The sequence below is a fragment of the Triplophysa rosa genome, linkage group LG10 (genome assembly GCF_024868665.1).
Source record: "Triplophysa rosa linkage group LG10, Trosa_1v2, whole genome shotgun sequence".
Taxonomy (NCBI): Eukaryota; Metazoa; Chordata; class Actinopteri; order Cypriniformes; family Nemacheilidae; genus Triplophysa; species Triplophysa rosa.
The window spans coordinates 13,328,123-13,348,186 of NC_079899.1; the positions used below are offsets into that span (position 1 = coordinate 13,328,123).

The following is a 20,064-nucleotide window of genomic DNA, read 5'->3' on the forward strand; positions in this document are numbered from 1 at the left end:
AAACATCATGGTCGGAAAATAGAGATGGAGAGAAAGTGCTTTTCTACGGCAACCCCCATTTGTCAGCGCAGACACATGGTGAAGAAATGTTCCATGAGATACAGTATGATTGTGTTAGCAGGGGGCAAACGTGAGTCTCAAAGCTATTGCCTCAGCATTCCACTAACACCCCATAATAAATCAGCGGGGGGAGGTGTCAACTCACATGCTCATTCCACAGGAAATCTCTTTAAAAATAAACCAACCCTTATTAACCTTATTCCTCACAGGGTTTCAATAAACGTAACAAGGTTTGGGAAATGAGCGCAGGTCAGGGTTGATCCTGCAACGTCAGACGTGAACCATCACAGGCCAACATAAGTGTCACTTAAAGTTACTCCATCTCCAGTTCTACAAACAAACAAAAGCTTCTCTGGAAAGCACAAAGGTGCAGAAGCCCAGTCGAGTCATCAATTTCAACACTACAGTGATAATAATTGCCCTTCCCTGCAGTTCTCAGCATCTAAAAATCAAAGCAGCAGATGCGAAGTGGAATATCAAAGCGTGTTAGCTCTCCTACTATTGATTTAAAAATCAATGTGAGAAAAACGAGTCGACAGCGTCGCTTTATAGGTAACTGTGGATATAACATCAAAGATAATAGATATTAACAAGATGCGGCTTTGCTTTTAAGGCCAATATATGGTTGTGCGTAGGACCTACGCCGTAGGCTGTGTGTAGCTCTGCGTAGCCTGACGTGCACCCTCCAAAAATGTAACATTGCATCAACTAAACACGGACACCATGCGGACCGCAAGTGCTGTGATTGGTCTGTTTGAACACTCCCTCAGGTAAACAAAATCAGCGATTGCGTCGCGTTTAATCAAACGCATTTCCGAATGAATTCTTTAAGTAAATTATTTGTTCTATAATTAACAACTGAAGCTGCAACAAAAATTACTGTTTACTTGCCGCTATCACTGCTTCAAGCTTCTACGACAGCGTACACAACAAGCTGCTTCCTCTTCGGCTCTTGTCTTGGTTACACAAGCAACACGCCCCTGGACACTGACGACTACAACGCACAAGTAAAAACAAAAACCGATAGAGGCAAATTAAGTCCCGCCTCCCAATAAAAAGAGCCAATCGTCAATTGATAACAACTGACGATTCTCTGGGAGAGGGGCTCTGTAAAGAATCTCGTGAGCCAACCTGTGCGCATGCGCAGTAGCTGAAGCAACCTCGAAAAAATTAGTTTTTAGCAAAAGTTAAGCTTAAAAACCAAAGGTTAAGTTACAGTTGATGTCAAGTTTAATTGTTGGTTTGAAATATGTTATCTAATTGTGATTGTGGCCAGAGAGATATCATCTTCCCCTCTTCAAGTTGATAGGACTTCAGTCTTCAGTCAACGCCCAACGTTGCAAACATTGCCGCCAAGTGCCCAGACTTCCCTAAAATACTTTGATATAACACGCAAAAAAGCAAAAGAGGGTTGGAAACGTCAGTCCCAAAACAAATCCCTGTAAGATCTGCTATATTTTCAGATCGAGTCGTGTCATCAAATGTTTTACATAAACACAGAGATGCGTCCAAAGGCAAGCAACTGTCTGAGAGTAGTTCAAAATTAAGCCTTGACATATTTAGTCGTGCTGAGTTGACGGCTGCGTGACTGACGTAAGTGCTTTTAAGAAATAAAACAAGTCGAAACTAAGTTGTGCATGCAGCAAGTTGGTTGTTATCAAACGGGGTGGGTTTGCGTGTGTTTAGCCCCATGAGAAATTCATGGCAGTCGGAAGGATTTAGCAGAGCTGAGCGGCCTTATCTACAGCCTGCAGCTAAACGGCGTCCCCTCGCACGGCCCTGAGAACTGCATGACACTGATTTAACAAAGAATATCTGCTTTGCAACATGCAGGTGCGTGACGGGTTGACGGACGTGAATTCTGATATCACGGAAAAGCTAGCCGTGCAAGCTAATGAAACCAAAAAACAAACCACGTTCAATTATTCAGCAACAATTATCATTCAGAACCAGTGCTCCCACCGCAGTGATGCTGGTTAGGGGTCTGTGCTTAAGGCAGCGATGCATGTGTAATGTGTCGTCTGGCTTTAGTCAGATGAACTGTGGTCAGTTTGTTCAGACTGACCAGCATACACAGGACATCTGTCCTTCAGCAAACAGTGATGGCATCATTCGCTCCAGCTCATCTCTAATTCATCACAAACAGATGGGATATCCTTAAAAATAGTGGCTTTTTTTATCTGCAAACTCCCGCAATTGCATAAGAGAGCGTGTCCATTTGAGAGTAGGTGAGTTCACGAGAAAACTGAAGCTCTTTAATGTGAGAATACACTACTGCTACAAGCAACATAAAAAATATGAAATCTTAAACTACTGTATAATCATTATACTTTACAGTATGTGCTGCGTGCTGCTTAATTTTTGTACATGTAATGATTAACATTTCTAACAGTAGTTAAAGTTTTACTTAATTAATATTGCATATAGGAATTTATAGTCTGTTATATTTGACCTGTGCTTCTCTCTCCTTTATCCTAAATGTGTGCTCTCACTGAGCGTGTGTGTGTGTGCGTACTTGTCTGTGAAAATAAGTGTGTGTGTGTTGTGTGTGTGTGTGTGCGTGCGTGCGCATCCGTGTGTGTGTGTGTTAGTGCGTGTGCGTGTTGTGTGTGTGGAGTGTTTTGTGTGTGGGTGTGTCTGTCTTCTGTGTTTTCAACCTTTTCTTGTTTTTGCAGGTACAACTTTGATTGTTTTGCTTGTAGTCAATGTGTCTCATGTGCAGCTGCTTTGTAACAATGAAAATTGTAAAAGCGCTATATAAATAAAGTTGAGTTGAGTTGAGTAGTATGCAACTCTGTTCTTACATTGCACGTTTGGGTGAATCTCAAGAAACCACTGAAACATCATGGCAGTAAAGATTTGAATTATAAAACAAACAATTCGGTAACACAAAAATGATCATAATAAAGATAATTGTGTTCTCTACCTTGGACAAAACATAATTTTGACATTGGAATTCATTATTTATATATTTTTATTGCTTTTTCTAATGAAATTCTCATAACCGTAACGCGTCTTGTGTGCAACTTATGTTATAATTTAAAGAGGGTAAAATTAAAATATTGTGAAAATAACAATTGGATGTTCTACTAGATGTTCTCAAATTACAAAAAGAATATTTATGTCATGGTTCTGCCTCTTCTTGTCATGTCTTTCTTGGTCTTGTGGCAGAACCATGGCAGAGCCTCTTGTTTTGTGTGGAGAGAAACATATTATTGTCGGTCACGATGTCGGAGAATGTGCGTTCTCTCCGGTCTCGTCTATGGCCCCGCCCCACTCGTTTCCTCGTTTAGCTTTCCATTAGTATTTCATTCCCCACACCTGTCCCTTGTTAATTACCCTTTGTTAGTTTCCCCTATATAATGCCTTCATGTTTTCTGTCTTGAGCCAGTTCGATGTGTTCAATGCTTTGTGTTGCGGCTTTTCATGTCCTGGAAACTTCTGGTCACAGTAAGTCTAGTCAGTGTTAAGTCTTTGTCAAGTGTTGTCTTAAGTCTAGTTTATTTAGTTTAGTGTTCCTGTTAAGTCTGTGTTATTATATTCCCCTGTTTTTTGTTTTTACCCCCTTGTGGGTTTTTCTTTGTGTTATTTAATAAAGAGTTTTGGTTATGTTTAACCCCTTGTTGTCTGCGCCTGGGTTCTGCCTCCCATCCCCTGACAAGTTATGTATAATAAACATGAAGAAATAGTGGAAGTGTCCAGGACTGATATTCTCATCCTCTGTAACATTTTTTTAAAGACTGTTTAAACACAAATATATTTACATGAAGTTTGATTTTATGTCAAGAAACCCATCTACAAGTACCTTTTAAATGGTTAACAAATGACTTTATATTTTTCTAGTTAAACACTTAATATTCTCTTGTCACGCTGTGTACGCGACTTTTTCCCTTCTCATTACCAATACAGGTAGTTTTCCACATTTAATGATTTTACATGTAAAATATTTTATTAAAATATAATTCATTAATGTCTTGTTATATGTGATCATAAAAACTTGTTTAGGCATCATGGCTTAGCTTGTTTTTGGCAAACAGGGTTTTTCCTGCATAGAAAAACTGGAGGCGGCCGCCTCAGTCAAATTTCGTGCCGCCTCAGTCTCTGGCTAAATTTATGTAGGGGGTCTTAAAGGGGTGATGAATTAAGACCTCAATTTTAACCCGAGATTTTGTTACATAAGAGGGAATCGTATTCAAGCGAACATCCTGTAAGTGTCAGAACTGAAAACGCCCTTGTTACTGAAATTACAACTGTTATTGACATGAGGCTCAGCGATGGAATGCACCTATCTATGAACACTGCCTCCACAGAAAAATATCAATGACTACTTCTCTAGCCCCGCCCACTGGTACACGCATGACAGTACTGAAGTAACACAAGTTGCGCGGAACCAGATAGAGCGAGCAAGCAATAAACATGCCGTTAAAGATCGCAAAATATTGTGGAGTCAGTGCCTGGTTGTGGAAAAACACAGTCGCTGCATAACCTTCCTTCGGATTCCGACATTAGTAATGCGTGGTTGAAGTTTATTTTTAAAGACGTTCCAGCTTACATGGGTAAAACATTACTGCGGATTCCTTTGTGAACAAGGCTGAGGTTGACAATGGCATACAACTATAAGCTATACAAACTATACGCAAAGCGTTGCCATCACATCCGGGAAATAAGTAAATTTGAGTAAAATCACAGGCTTCATTTATCCCGTGCGAATGCGCCACATGAAATACAGATGTGGGGAGGTAATTTATAAATCACACGAGGTCCCCAGATAATACTAATCCCGTGCGAATAGGGCGAATGTGTAACCTAACATTACGTCTCTAACCAAATTCACAGAAGGCTCCAACTAAGTTTACTACGCAACCTGCTATCCAATCATAGCAGTGGGCGTTTACTTCCAAGTCTTCATGGCGGAACACCCATTCAAACCGATCGTTTGTCAAGCCGGCCTCAAAACCTGGGTAGAAAATAGCCTATTACTTATTGATTTTGATGTTTTTGAATGTAAAAACCACGCGAACGTAATAAGTAGACCTCATACAACAGTATAAAACAATAAACAAGCCCAGTTCATCACATCTTAATAAAAGACAGCATGCATTCAACATCGATAAATCATAAAGATAAATCATAAAGAATTTCCTCTAGTTAAACTTCTTCAGCTGCACGCTTGCTCAGTTAAAATACAGTACTGTCTTTCTGTCATGATCATTCACTTACTGCTATAGCAAAACATTGTTGATGTAGAAACAGTATTTATGAATGTGTAAATTATAGGAACAAAAGCATAATGTTTGAATCAGACTGCAGTCTGAATGCTTTCGGTCTTGAGACCTGTTAGACATGTGGCTATTAAGAACATTTTTCTGGGTTTGCTCTGGAAGAACATCTTCAATTTGTCCATTAAATAAAAACTATACCAGAAAGGTTTGAAGGTTAAAGCATCGTTAACAGTGTAAAGTAGGCTTGGTGCATGATTTCAGGGGAAAAAGATAACTAATGGTTACCTTGTTTTCTGCAGTGAATGTTTTCAAATAAAAGCAGTTGTCCACTTTTTGCCTTTTGTTTCAGTATTAGGGAATTTTATATTAATATTAAGATACTGTATATCGGCCAATATATAGTTTATTGGCTTCCAATGTTAAAGAATTATCGGTTATCATTATTGGCCAAAATTTACATATCGGTGCATGTTGTTTGTAAAGTGTTTGGTTAATCCACTTAAAGGGATGGTAGGCCTACACATGCGCTGCGTATGTACAATATCAGGATGGCACCACCTCCGCCTCATTTTGAGCCAGGAAAAACCTTGGCAAAACATGCTGAAATTGACAGTTTAAGTTAAAGGCGCAGTTCTTGAAAATCAGCGGCCACTAGCTTTGTATTATAGTTTTGCAATGAATCTCTGAGTCATTTGCCCACCCCTCCCTTTCGAATTACGACGGAGGCCGCAAGAGTAAAAAAGGATGTCGTCTACTGAGACAGCGGATAGTAGTGATACAAGCAGGTAAGGCAATATATTAACGTAATTAATCATTTAACATGTATTCTATTGTGAAAGTTACTGTTACAATTCTATAATTAGATATATTTCTTGCGTGCTATCTAGTACACGCTGAGAGTAGTGAAGTAACTAAAGTTAGCTAATCGTAAATAGCAACGCTGTTCAAAGCGTTTGATCTGACAGCGACATAGGCAGTTAGGTGTAAATTAGTAGACGTTTGTCTCCCCCTTTGTAAAGTCAGGAACAACCGGAGTACGTACTGCAGGGACGGAAAAACATTATTATTCGGAGGTTATATGGCCATTTGTATAAAATGCTAATGTTACCGTTTCAACAAAACAGTTGTTTGGTAAACATTGAAAAAGTGGAAACATTGAAAATGTTGAATTATCTTACCAGTCTAGCAGAAAACAGGCAACTTCGGCGTCGCCTTGAAAACATTTGTCTTTCAACAGTGCCTTCCATCTGGTAATAGATACACCGATGTTTATCCTGGATTTCTGCCGCCGTTTGTCTCTAATTCGTCTGGCAGCATCACGTTTGTGCTTCTTTGACGACGGAGATTCACGCTCTGTTGGCGCTTGTGCACAATACGCATGGTCCTCCATTTTATCAAAACTTCTAAGACAGAACAATCAATTGCTTCAGCTAGACGACGACTACTCCTCCTCTCCGTACTACGACTTACTACTTTGTGCGTCTTCAACTCAGTGATGACGCAAGCTGCGTCTAAAAACACACACGAAGACCAACATATACGAAACACGCTCTGTAGAGCTGTTTGTCCGTTAGAGCTTACTGTACAAAACATGGCTGCGCAACATAACAAATTCGATGTAAATAGGCCCGCTCCCTATGTAGATACAACTGGTTTATTCTAAGGTAATAAAAACATAACTTTTCATTACGTAAGGTTTTTATACACATCTAAAGACACAGTTTTGTATGTTATATTGCATTTCTGTTAATAGATCATACAAAACATCCCGCACTGTACCTTTAAATGGTTATGGTAATGAGACATTTTTTTTTTCTTGAGTTTTTGTTAAACTGTCAGTAAAAGTTTTGAAATGAATGCCTTTAAACATGTCATACCTTGTTTTAAATTAATATAAAAGGAATTTGTTAATACAAGTGTTTTTGAAAAAAATCATGTTTGACATCTTGAAACCAAGATTTTGTGAGAATCACCCGTTTAGTGAAATCTAGTTTTCTGGAATATAAATTAATGGATATTTTGTGATCGAATTGATGCAAACATAGGAGTAGTAGTATGCTAGCAAACTATTCGAAACACTGCCAATGCTTTTGATAGTTTGTGCTAATAAAGAACTTCATAGATTTCATACACAAATAAGGACACTATCCCTAAGCAATCTTTATCAGGCACATAAGAGCACAAAAAGTTGGTAAAATTCTACTTCCTTTCTAAAATCCTTTAAGCACATCAGCTCTTTTCTTGGTTTCCTCACACACCAACTCACAAAGCCTACGGCATCATCACCCTTCATTACATTTTCTAAGCCACATTCTGGGGTCTATCCGCGCTGCCTGATGTGTGCCGACAGCATGTCAAAGCCGAGTGCTTCTGACGTCCCCTTCCCTCAAGCATAACAAGCAGTAGCAGACCAAGGGGAATAACAGGACTTTGCGTTGTCGGACACTTATTGCTAAGCATTCACAGGAGACCTTGATGTGTCGAAGGAGGGAAAAGCCATAGTCATCAAAACTTCCTGCAACCCTCCAGCAAGGTGCTTGTCTAAAGTGGGCAGAGCAACAGTCATCAAAGGGCAGAGCAGCCTGGTACATCAAATGTGTCTGTTCGCGCCTTAATTGTCATACAACCGAAGAGTGGGAAGTGACATCATAGGGAGGTGCTTCGATCAAAGCGTGTATAAGCGAGTCACTGAATACAAATATCGACAGTGAGAGAGTGAGTGGGCCCAGTTTCTGGGAAACACCAATGTAAGTACTCAGGTCAAGGGACTTGATATAGAAACTCTGTCACCATCTTTATCTTAAAAACAATTGTTATTTATGTGGTGGATACAAGCTGCAAAATTCCAAATAAAGGCAAAAGTATGAGAAAAAAAGCAATAAATGAATTTTCTGAGATATTTCCTTACACGTTTAAGAGTTAATAAGAAATGATTTTTAGTAAAAGGGAGCAAGGTGGTAAATCAGGGCACTTAACAATACAAGCCACTCTTACAACACAAACCAAAGCCACACCTTACATTGACATAGTGTCTGCAGGTTCAGGATTATCTTGGATCGGGCCATCTACACAACAATACTCTTTAACAGGGCACATCAGAAAATGAAACATTCCCTGTTGCAAGTCTGGTTTGTAACCATATTTTCAGAGCAGGTATAAGCAGACATAACATTTATTATAATACCCAATATGAAATCATGATCATAGTAAGCAACGTTTCCACCAAAATGCCAAATGCCACCAAAAACCTGTTAATAGCCATAAGTATCATCAAAACACAAAATGACAGAAAAATTCACTGATTAACACATGGTTAATTCAAAATGATTGCACATGTTATAACAATGACTATAGAAATGGTATGTTTTTATAACGATACTGCAAGAATATCCTGACAAAGGACCCTTATTCTAAGATTTGCTATCATCTCATTTCAAACACAACACATCATGTTGAGTGGTGCTGCTCTGCAGCCGTAGGCCTCAAGCTGCAGAAATGGGGCATGACAATTATTCCCCACTGAGTTAAGTAATCCCTGTGGCTGAGAGGAAGCCTTGCCGTATTGAAAAGCAGGGCTAAAAGGCTAAAGGACTTGTGAAAAGGCTGACTCTTACACTTCCAGTGCAAGAAAGTCACTTTAAAAAGTGCATCATTGCAACAAGATCTTTGAAAAAACGCAGCATCCTGCTTTTGTGACCCTGTGGCGGTGGCCAGTATGGATGCTTTCAAAGGTAAAATCACGTGAGATATACAAAGACTGCCCGTAAAGAGGCTTTGTCCTACAACCTATCTGCATGCTTGCTGTCTAGATAGGTGTTGTCAAAAATGCTGTTTAGCTGAGCAGCTTTTGCCTTTAGTAATACATGTGAGAAAGCAATTTTAGGGCTGATACACCGCAGTCAGGTATTCACAGTTTTTTCTTAAACTTGTTCCGCGGTGTAGTGTTATAATGTGAAAATAATCACAGGCTTAAAGCTTGTTAGGTTGGAAAACGTAAACAAGCTTTTCCTGTTAAAATTTCTCAATTTCTCTGGGAAAACAGTCCACTGTAGCATCATTCAGATGAATCGGACTGTCTGTAAATACACTTCTGACCTCTGCGTTCTGCAGATGTCGCAATGAAATTCTGGCTGCAGATTAATTGCAATTCTCTGGCCGGCCTTCCAACCAATGCAGTCAACCCCTTGCAAATGATCCAGCACGTCTAGTTTTCAATCAGCCTAAAAGAACCCATGTAACACCCCTCCTGATTTCACTTCACTGGCTGCCAGTTGCCGCCCGCATCAAGTTTAAATCTCTTGACACTGGCCTTCAGAACGATAACGGCAAATTCGCCCATTTACCTTAACTCACTGCTCCAGGTCTACATCCCCTCCCGTCATCTTCGTTCTGAAAATGAGCGACGCCTGGTTGTTCCATCACAGCGAGGCACCAAATCGCTTGCAGAAACCTTTACTCATTCGGTTCCCCTGTGGTGGAATGAACTGCCAGCCTCCATCCGAACTGCAGCATCCTTCAGATCTTTCAAAAAACAGCTCAGAACATATACCAGTTCAGCATTTATTTGACTAACCAATAACTGTCTGACTGTCTGTCTGTCTAAAAAAAGTCTGACTGTCTGTTCTTCATTCTCTCCTTTGCTTACTCCAGCTTTAATCCGCCTAGTAGCATGGCCTTGTAAACTAACTGTTTAGCGTGTTGACAAAATGTTTATATGCTCTCCTACTTGTAAGTCACTTTGGATAAAAGCGTCTGCCAAATGAATAAATGTAAATGTAATGTCCATCTGAGTTTACTGCTGCCATAACTATTATAAATCAATTCTTACGCAGGTCTTTTACTACAACGTTTTTTACATAGTGTCCCAAAACACACTGAATGAATTTTCTGGTAAAAATCTTATTTCAGACTTTGTAAAGTCCAGTCATCGGTGAGGTAATGAATTATTAGGGTCAACAATGCAATAACATTTGTGGATGTCGGATGGTGGAGGCTTTTCTGGCAAAGAACATGTAGTAGAATATGTAAGCACTGTTATCAAGAACCAGTTAAGTTTTAATTTTCTTTTTGTTCTAATTTTCAAAAGCCAGTGCTTTTTTTGCCATTTATTTAACATAAACGTTTTTTCTGTTTTGTATTCCTTTCTTATTCTTTCTTATTTATTTATTTAACATAAATGTTTTTCGTTTCGTATTCCTTTCTTATTCGTTTCTTAACCAGTGTTTTTACATCTCGATTAACCGGTGGGAAAAATTTCATCATCGCGACATCTCTAATTAGCATACTGTAAGTGTATGCGCTTTAGCGGATTACATGACAAAACCCTCACAGACGAGAAGCAACCTTTAAATGAATTCCCTTTAAAACACCACTTAAGCCACACAAGTTGTCTCATGCTATTTTCGAGCATCCCACAACAATAGAGTCAAGTTCAAAATATAGAAAAATAGCCCCCTGCATTTTCGAGCATCCCACAACAATAGAGTCAAGTTCAAAATATAGAAAAATAGCCCCCTGCATTATGTTCCATCCAGCTATTTTAGAAAACAAGAAAACAAACAAAAAAAAATAATACACCAATGAGGGTCACAATAACCTATAGCCAGTTTCATCACACGTGGACAGAGATTCAAGCTATCCAAAACTAGTCAATTATGATATCTTTGGAATTCTTAAGAAATCTCTTCCAGACAATTCCTATTGTTTGTCAAGCTTCAGATGCATTCATATTACATTCATATTAGACACCAACTCCTGCTGCGGAGGACAAGCAGCTTTGTGCCTTTGACTTCCACCTTTTTGCTGCATTGCCAGCCCATTCAAGTTATTTGGCTTTCTGTTTCGATTTGAGTTAAGCCCCAATGAGCCCACAGGGAAGCCTTTGTGTTTGGCTTTGCAACTAGCCCTGAGTCCATCTTGTTGATTTCAATGACAGCTGATGAAATGATGTTGGCAAAGCAACGTAAACTATACTTGAAATACGGGCTATGATGTTTCACCTGTTTTGCTGCTGCACACGGCTAGCTTGCGCTTAAACGAGCTAAAACTAGAGCAGGCCTACAACTGCACACACAACAATTCATGACACTTAAAGGAACAATGTGGAGATTTTAGCGGCATGTAGTTGTGAGGTTTTGAAGAGCAACCAACGGTTCACTCCACCCCTCCCTTTCAAAGCACTACAGCAACTGACACAGGACAAACATGTAGGCACCTCTTGAGATAAATTCCATGTAAGGGGACCCGCGGTGTACTGTAAGTAGATAGAAATAGCTCATTCTAAGGTAATAAAAACATGACGCTTTATTATGTAAGGTATACACCTCTGAAGACATAGTTATATATATTATATTGCATTTCTTTCAATAGATCCTCCAAAAAAGGACACACCAGACCTTTAAGGAAATGGTTTGTCAGGTAAACAATAAGGCTATTTGATATTTAGAACAGCTTTCTGGACCAAACTGCATTTAAACATTAAAATGATGCTAGGAAAACTGACAATAAATTATACCCTTTCTAAAGAGTTGTTAAATGCACCCCTGCACCCACAGGGAACACATCAAATGCAGAAAAGCACCTCATTTGTGTTTGTTTGTTTGTTTGTTTGTTGCTGCGTTTCCAATAATTGCAGAAAATTCCTTCATTTGGATAGAAAGATACAACTGTGACAGTCTAAAGATTGCAACATCAGCGCCATTACCAATCACAGCAACTGCGGTCAGCTCATGTAATCACTCAAGGCGAACAAGTAAGAACTGTGAAAGGTCTATTCAAGCCTTTGAGATAATGCCTGGAACTAACGCAGCTGGGGTTTTCTGTGCTTGTATTCTAACTGTCTGTTCCGTTCATGGTCTTCTGACCTTATTTTATAGTTAGTGTCTCAAATAAACATCCAAATATCCATAACATTTCGTAAGAGATACGCACAGAAGAGCTTATTACTATGAAGCACTGTGAGGGGGAAACGACAATGGGGGTTCTCTTCTGCTGGGTAAATGGAGCATCTAGCCCCTAAATGAGCCATGAAAGTCAATTAGAAAACATCCATAAAGTCCATTTTCTCCTTACAGTTTCTAATGCCACAGGCTCTTGATTTTCAGAACACAAGACGCAAAATAAAGAATCTATGTACATGCAGCATGTTTGGAGGAGTGGGTTCTGGACCAGTTGTGTCTGGACCAAGTTAAGTATGAGTGTAGCAAAGCTCAATAAAACGGAAGGAAGGAGGCGGGAACCGGCGAACATTTAAACATTTTAATCCAAAATAAATAAACAATAAATAGCAGTAAAAACAGGCTGGCAGCCCCTCACAGACGACTGCCGGCCACACGAACATAAACAAAACTTAACACTTCCGGCCCGGTCCTCTCTCGTCGGCAGTCCCGTCGCTCGTCCTCTTATGCTCCCGAGCTCCCCCGTGAGGCATGCGAGACCGGTGCGCGTACAGCTGATACTCATTATCACTCACGCCACCGGCCCAGCCTTCCTGCCCCACGGCTCTCGTCCCGCCTTCCTCGCTACAATGAGGTTAACGTTTCTTCACAAAAACAGAAGCAGAAAAACAAGATAAAATGGAAGGAGTAAGCGGTTGGCCTTTGGAATGGTATGCAATGAACCTGCAGTGCTCTTTGAATTGAGATGCTTTCAGAAAGCTCTTAAACACTGCCCTGCGATGCTCAGATAAAGCTATGGGCATATTGTGCCATCTTCTCGAATTCAGGAGGAAGTCAAAGGAAAACGTAACAAGGCCCAGATAAAGTTAACGTCTCACTGGGCCTTAAACACAAAAACACAGCTCAGTTTTAACCACACAGTCTTTTAGAGATAGTTCACCCAAAAAGAAAAATTCTGTCATCGTTTGCTCACCCTCGTCACTGTTTGACTTTCTGCAGAACACAAAAGAAGATATTTAGAAGAATGTTAGTAACCAAACAACGGTGGTACCCATTGACTAGCAGTGTTTTTTTTAATCCGTACACTAGAAGTCAATGGGTGCCATCATTGTTCGGTTACCAACGTTCTTCAAAATATCTTCTTGTGTGTTCTGTGAAAGAAAGAAACCCATACAGGTTTGAAATGACAAGGATAAGTAAATGATGACAGAATTTTTGGTTGAACTATCCCTTTAAATAACATCATAAAGCTTGTGTTAATAGACACTCACCACAAAATGAGTGTTTCAAAATGTAACACAACCCCAATACTATTTAGACACCAAGCCACTTTTAAAACGCATTTTACTGCATTAGACAATAGAACATTAAACCGAGTGGAAAAGAAGTCATAAAAAGATCAAACTACATTTTAAAACGCATCAGTTCATCACTGCTTCTTTACAAACCAGAAAAAGTGTCATATTCAGAATAAAGTGACTTTTCAACCAAATTAATCGTTGTGCACATTAACTGCATCCCAAGTACTGTTTGAAATCGATATGTTAGATCACAAAAATTGCTTCTTTCTAACGTTTACATGTACAGCACAGACTTCATGTGTGCATGGCCACACATACACAAAGCAAAACCACTTGAGCCAGTAAATTGGTCTCGTATTATTCTCACCACAGACACTTTGCCCACTTCCAGAACGCAGGCATAAAAACCACAAACAGCAGCTTAATAATTTCCCTCAGAAACCACATCAGTGCTTTTCATCCATGCAGTTTGACTGAGCCTCATCTCCTGCCAACCTGCACAGCCGTATGCGAGTGTCACCTCTTCGCTAATAAAACCTCAAGCTATATGACAGGTCAGCTGGGCTTTATTGACAGATGTGCTAGTCAGAGTTTCCATTGAACACTGAATCAGTTACAGAACAAGCTACTGAAGGGCATGTTGTCATCAAACAACCTGCCACTGTCAAAAGACCTGAATCACTGCTTTACACGTATGAAACACATTTTGTTAATACTGAAATAGTGCACTAAAATCCCATCTAGTGTTTTTGACATATGTCAAGCTCTAAATGTTTACGAGTCGATTGTAGACTTCATGAAAACAGCAATCTGGCTAAACAAAGTGCTCTGGGAAAAATTAGATCATCATATCACACGGCCATAAAAAAACATTCAATCATTTACCAGACTGAGTTCCCTTACTCCCCCGGCCATCAACTTCCTGTTGTGTCAGAATTTATTACCTCAGAGTAATGGATTTCGTTCATTTGTTTATTTATTGATGATACATGAATCGTGTGCAGAATTTTCTGCCCTTTAGAATCCTGGTTGCATCACACCCCAATGCAAGCATGTGCAACTTTTCAGGTAGGTATATTAGAACCAGGAAAGAAAAAACTAAAGGGTTTCGTTTTTAAGAAGTTAATAATGCCACTAATAATAAAACACACAAGCCCCTGTAAACAATCATCCCATAGAGACAAACAACAATGCCTCAAAATTTGCCTGCGGTGGACTCATCTTGAGGAAAGCTCATATCAAGCTCAAAACCGATTAAATAGCCCGGAATAGACTATAACAGCCTACAGTTTAAAACTGAGTAGATTTTCAGGAGATATCTTGAGTTACTGATCTTAAATTGAGATATTCACACCTTTAGAAAACAGGAAACTTACCCGTTCGTTCAATGTATTCAACACACTTCTCGATAAACAAAGGAATGGGTCTTTCCAGAGTGACCAAGTTCTGAAGAGGCACCCCAAAATAGTTGCTCTCCCAGTTTCGTCGAGTTGGTGGGTACAATGGCTTTGTGGTCTTTGTTGATTTTGTCTGTTCAGGAAAGATGATGCACATGAATATGCATAGACAATGTAGGATATAGACATATCTGCGCTTACATTTTGCTTTTCTTATCCACCTGAACATGTTGGAAGTTATGCATAATAAAGGGCGCAATAGATAGTGTATTAGAAATAGATTACATTATGTACCTTTAAAACAAATATATAATTCATATTATATAATCCTTTGGATATTTAGATTAAGGGAGGGTACAATTGAGCAGATAAGTAAAAAAAGGAGCCAACCTTTTTGGGTTCCTTGATCTTTGGTGCTTTCTTTTTCTTCATTTTTTTATCATCCTGCTCTGGGTCTGATGTGATGGCTGGATTGTCTATTCCTCCTTTCCAAGGATCCACTGGTGAAAGAAGAGGGTCCTCTTCACTCCCCCTGTTGCCCCTTCCTTTCTTCTTCTTCTGCGTTGCAGCTCCACCCTCATCATCACTGACATCTGAATGTACTCGTCTATGATAAGCTTTTGTTTTGCTAAAGAGGATCTTGGACCGATGTTTGTACTTTGAAGGCCTTCTGCCACTCTGAGACTTAGACATGGTATCAAAGCCGTTCTCCTCATCCACATGCAGAGCGAGTCCACCGAACGAGTTACGAATCTTCCCAGATCTGCTGTGTGCATCTTCAGGTATGGAATATATGTCGTCGCCGAAGCCTTTCGATCTGAGGAGCGTATCCACGGGCTCTGCATAGTTGTCTGATGCTTCAAGGTCATCGCCATGAACCATCATGGGACTGCGCACCCATCTGGAGCTCCTCATTCCAGCCTCGATGGTCCTCAGGAGGTTAGGATCCAGCTTCTTAACATTGGGTTTGGGCAGCACGTTGGGCTTGGGTTTTATTGGAGGAGGCACTTTGTGATTGCGTTCATGGTCTCCAACAGGTGTGCTGTGAACTGGGTATTCATTGCCTTCGAGGTCGATTTTGTACTTGCGCTCGCTCGGATTGGGCAGCAGCTGGACATCATCCCCTATTGGACTGTAAGGTGGTGGTCCCTCCCCATCATCCTCAGAGTCAGGGTAATATTGGTAGGCAGGTGAATGTCTATGAGGGGACTGAGGGAAGACGTCTTCACTGGTGCCCGTTCCATCTCTGCTGTTCTCAAACATGAAGGAGCTTTCGATGTTGCTCTTTTTCTCAAGAACCTCGTTGAAAAATGGTGTGAAAACCTCTGTCTGCCTGTGATACTGGGACAAGGAGTAGAGCGCTGTAAATTTCGCTGTGATTTCTGTGGCAATGTGCTCCCCCTCAGTCATCAGCTCTTTTATCGCCTCATTCTCAAAGAAGTCCGCCTGGCTGTCCGTAATGGCCACCATTTGAACCGGAATGACATCCTGGACCTCGGCCAAAAACGCCCTCAGCATTGCCATGGAAGACTTTCGTTTTGCTGAGTAAACAAGAATGTACCCATGCACCAGTTCGTCCTTTCTAATTCCGATGGAGGAGTGGTATGAGAGCACAGTGACCTGTATGCGTCGCCGGCTGTCACCAATGATTTTGTCAAGAATCAAAGTGTTGCTCTGCCCGGGCTGTCCGGCACTGCAACAGTGCGAGTCCAGAAATGGTGAAAGAATGAGATCCACGCTGAACGGATCTCCGCACATGGCACACATGACTATCCGCAAGTCCGTCTCGGACAAATCTTTAATGGATGGCATGGGGCTCATCATGTCGAAATTGTGCTTGAAGCCTTCTAACACTGCTCTGAGGGCCTGCTTTATCTGAGACTCATTAAACTTTCTGGGAAAAGTGCCGGAAGGTATATCTATAAATGTACACTGTAGCTTATTCGCAAGCTGTTGGCCCTGATGCCTCAAAATAGGCATGTTTTTGCAAACATTGTCCCTCTGGTTCGCTAGAATAAGAATGAATGGCACTGGCTGAGTATACCTATCCCTTCTGCTCTGGGCAATCTCGGCTCGGATTCGGCTTACACGGTCCCCAATATAATTAAGCGACTCTATAGAGCTGAAGACACAAAAGAACCCATGGGGCTTGAAAGTCGATATCCAGGAATGATTCAAAAGCATGCCAGAATTGACATCCACAGGCAAAAGCTCTAATTCATAGATTTTCCCATCAAGGGTATATTCATCATCAGTAGACTGAGCTCGGATTTCATTCGCAAGCTCCTGTGCCAGTCCTTCTCTGCCTACGAGGCAAAGGTTAACTTTATCAATGTTGGCACTATTGTAGTAAATATTCGAGCGGCCGTGATCCAGCTGAACCAGCCTGTTTGCGAGAACTTGCTCGACTTTCAGATCCACACAGGCCGTGCCGCTGAGGCATGTATCTTTCGTGGGGTGATAGACAAACCCAATGTGTTTCAGTAAAAGAGACTCCCTGTCCGTGGCAAGTTTCTGAAGAGCTCTGTATCTCGGCTCCTCATTAAGTACAGCATGAATCTCACTCATTTTGTCACAGCTTGGGGTGGCGTTCAAATCCAGGTCATAGAACAGCTCTGCATGCTCAAAAAGCATTTCCTGAAACTCCTCTTTGGCCCGTTCAACTATTTCCTGCTGGTGCCGGCTATAAACATCTCTGCGATCTGATTCAGTGATGTATTTGTACGCCTCGTCCTCCATGACAAAACACATGACCTCTTCCCATGGCTGTCCGGGGCTAATGAAATGCACTCGCTCCAAGGTCTTCTTGAATTTCTCCTTCATCTCCGACCGCCTCTTCTCGGATTTCAAATGCTGGACGTGGTTTTGATAAATCCTCTCTCCTTCCATGGTTTTGAGGATGTCGAAGGGCACTCTTCTGTCATCGGTTTTATTGAGGTGGTCGGTCTCATGCCACGGTGTTTGTTCCAACTCAATGAAAAAGTACTGGAACTCAGGAATGCTCTTTATAAGGTTCTGAGCCTCAGTCCAACTCATAGTCTCGATTTCCTCGAGGTTGTTAAGCAACTTATTAAGAATTTTTGGCAGGCTGGTAAGATAATCCTCCCTCCGCCTTTTGATATGCTCTTGTCTTAGCTGTTCAATGTGCTTCGAAAAGGTGTTCCTCGCCTTTTTGGTGCCTTCTAAATTGATGTACTCGTCATAGTCTGGGTGGCTTTTCAATTTATTGCTCACAATTTTCCAGCTCGTGTGATAGTCTCTGACAGTCTGAACAATGAGCTTTTCAAACTTGTCTGAGACTGAAGCTACTAATTGTCTCTGGGCTTTGTAAGCTTCCAAATAAGAAATTACTTTGGGTTTACATCGAGTTTTGTCCATCTGCTGTGTCAGAGCATTGAAACAGAGGTCAACATTAACAGACACTCGAGCTGACGTCTCGACCAGCACAAGGTTCTTTTTACCTGCGACAAACGACTGGACTTCCCTTAGGTATTGATCGACGCACTCGTCACATTTCATCGCAGCAATGACCATGGGTTTTTTTGTCTTGGAAATCTGAGAGTAAAGGCTGTGAATGAATTTCATCTGATCGTCAAATTTTCTATTGCACCCTTTGCTTATGTCTATACACAGTACAAAGCCATCAATATTGAGCTTGCCATCAGGCATCTGTTTCTGATCAAAATCCTGTTCTAAACCAAGCTGGTCTGTGCAAATGTACATGAGCTTCTCAGCGGACTGAAGTTTTGTATTTGCAGCCCGTTTGGTGTAGGGCTGCAAATTTGTGCTGCGATGAGGCAAAAAGGTCTGGTCATCGATGAACTCGGTCTGCTCAATGACATGAATTCTACACTCGAGGCCATCATCCCCTCGATGAAACACTTCACCCCAGTACAAGAAGTGGTCATTATTCACCACGCGCCCTCCAAAGTCAATTGTGCTCAACACAGAAGTGTGCTCCGAGTAGTAGCAGTCCGCACTGGGGTGCACATATCTGTTGCATAGGCAGGATTTACCTACACCACAGTTGCCTTTCTCTTTCTCTGTGCCTGAGAGCCCGACAACGCTGACAGCGTACGACGGACGGGACTCCTTGTTCTTGGCCATTATACTGCCCCTCTCATTGCTTGTTACGCAGAGCGGAGTATGCCGGCAAGGCAAGCGTGTACTTCCATTTGCTAGTGGAGGTGCATTTCCATGTTTCGCTGTGAATGAGCTGATGTGTCTTTAATGTGGATCATCTGTCCCGGACGACTGATCTTTCCCCTCTTATCACCTTCCTGCAATAAAACAAATGCAATTACTGATCATGAGATAAACTTTAAAGGGATAGTTCAGCCCAAAATAACTTCGATGGAACAGACAGAAACAACTTTGATGGCTGTTCATTCTCTTACTTGGCTTGTTTCGTTAACAAAGCTATCTTATGTCTTCTGAAGAATATTTTTGTACAAACATTTTAGCTTTCATTATTTGTAATTTCATGGGGGAAATGCATAGTCTTTAAATTTCTATTTTTGTGTTCTACATATAAAAAACAATGCACAAAACTACACATTTATAACAGCAAGACAGTGATTAAATAATGACTGAATTTTCATTTTTGGCTTAACTCTTCCTTTAAAGTTTGAGAAATTACACAGACACAATGCCAAGAAGTACAACAGCACTGCGTGCTTACTATAATAACCTAATAACAATAACTACTTGTCAAAAATGATAACTGAAAATGTTGGAATACACACATGCCTGTCATTCTAATATTGAAAAGGTAATACATTCAATTCCACTCTTAAAGTTCAAAGTCTGTCATCATGGCAACAACCCACTGCTACACATTCGAAACTTATTCAGGGTACTATGATCCATTTATATGAAAGCATTTCAAATGCTTTAAGTCATATGTGTGACACATCTGATTTACTGAGCTAACATAATATGTGATTATAAATAGGAGGGTTGACATAATAAATAATTAAAATATTAAATACTAAAATAAATGCTTGTCATTAGGTAAACATAGCCTTGCATTGATAAATAAACTGCCTCTGTCCGTACCATATAGATTTTTATATGACATTTGTTACCTATTGGCACAAAACAGGGCTCTAGAGTGCGACCAATTTCGCACATGCGACCTTATTTCTCAATGGTGCGACTAAGAAAAATCTGAGGTCGCACCGGTGCG

General features: G+C 40.6%; 1 protein-coding gene across 1 annotated transcript in view; it reads right to left on the reverse strand.

The window, feature by feature from the left end:
* The window catches only part of arhgap5 (Rho GTPase activating protein 5), a 41,059-nt gene that overhangs the window by 17,101 nt on the left and 3,894 nt on the right, over nucleotides 1–20,064 (reverse strand). The window contains exons 2-3 of the mRNA XM_057343304.1: nucleotides 15,267–19,156; nucleotides 14,856–15,009 (exon numbers count right to left, since the gene is read on the reverse strand). Coding sequence (XP_057199287.1) covers nucleotides 14,856–15,009; nucleotides 15,267–18,983 — 3,871 coding nt within the window. The 5' untranslated portion in view covers nucleotides 18,984–19,156. The remainder of the gene's footprint in view (nucleotides 1–14,855; nucleotides 15,010–15,266; nucleotides 19,157–20,064) is intronic.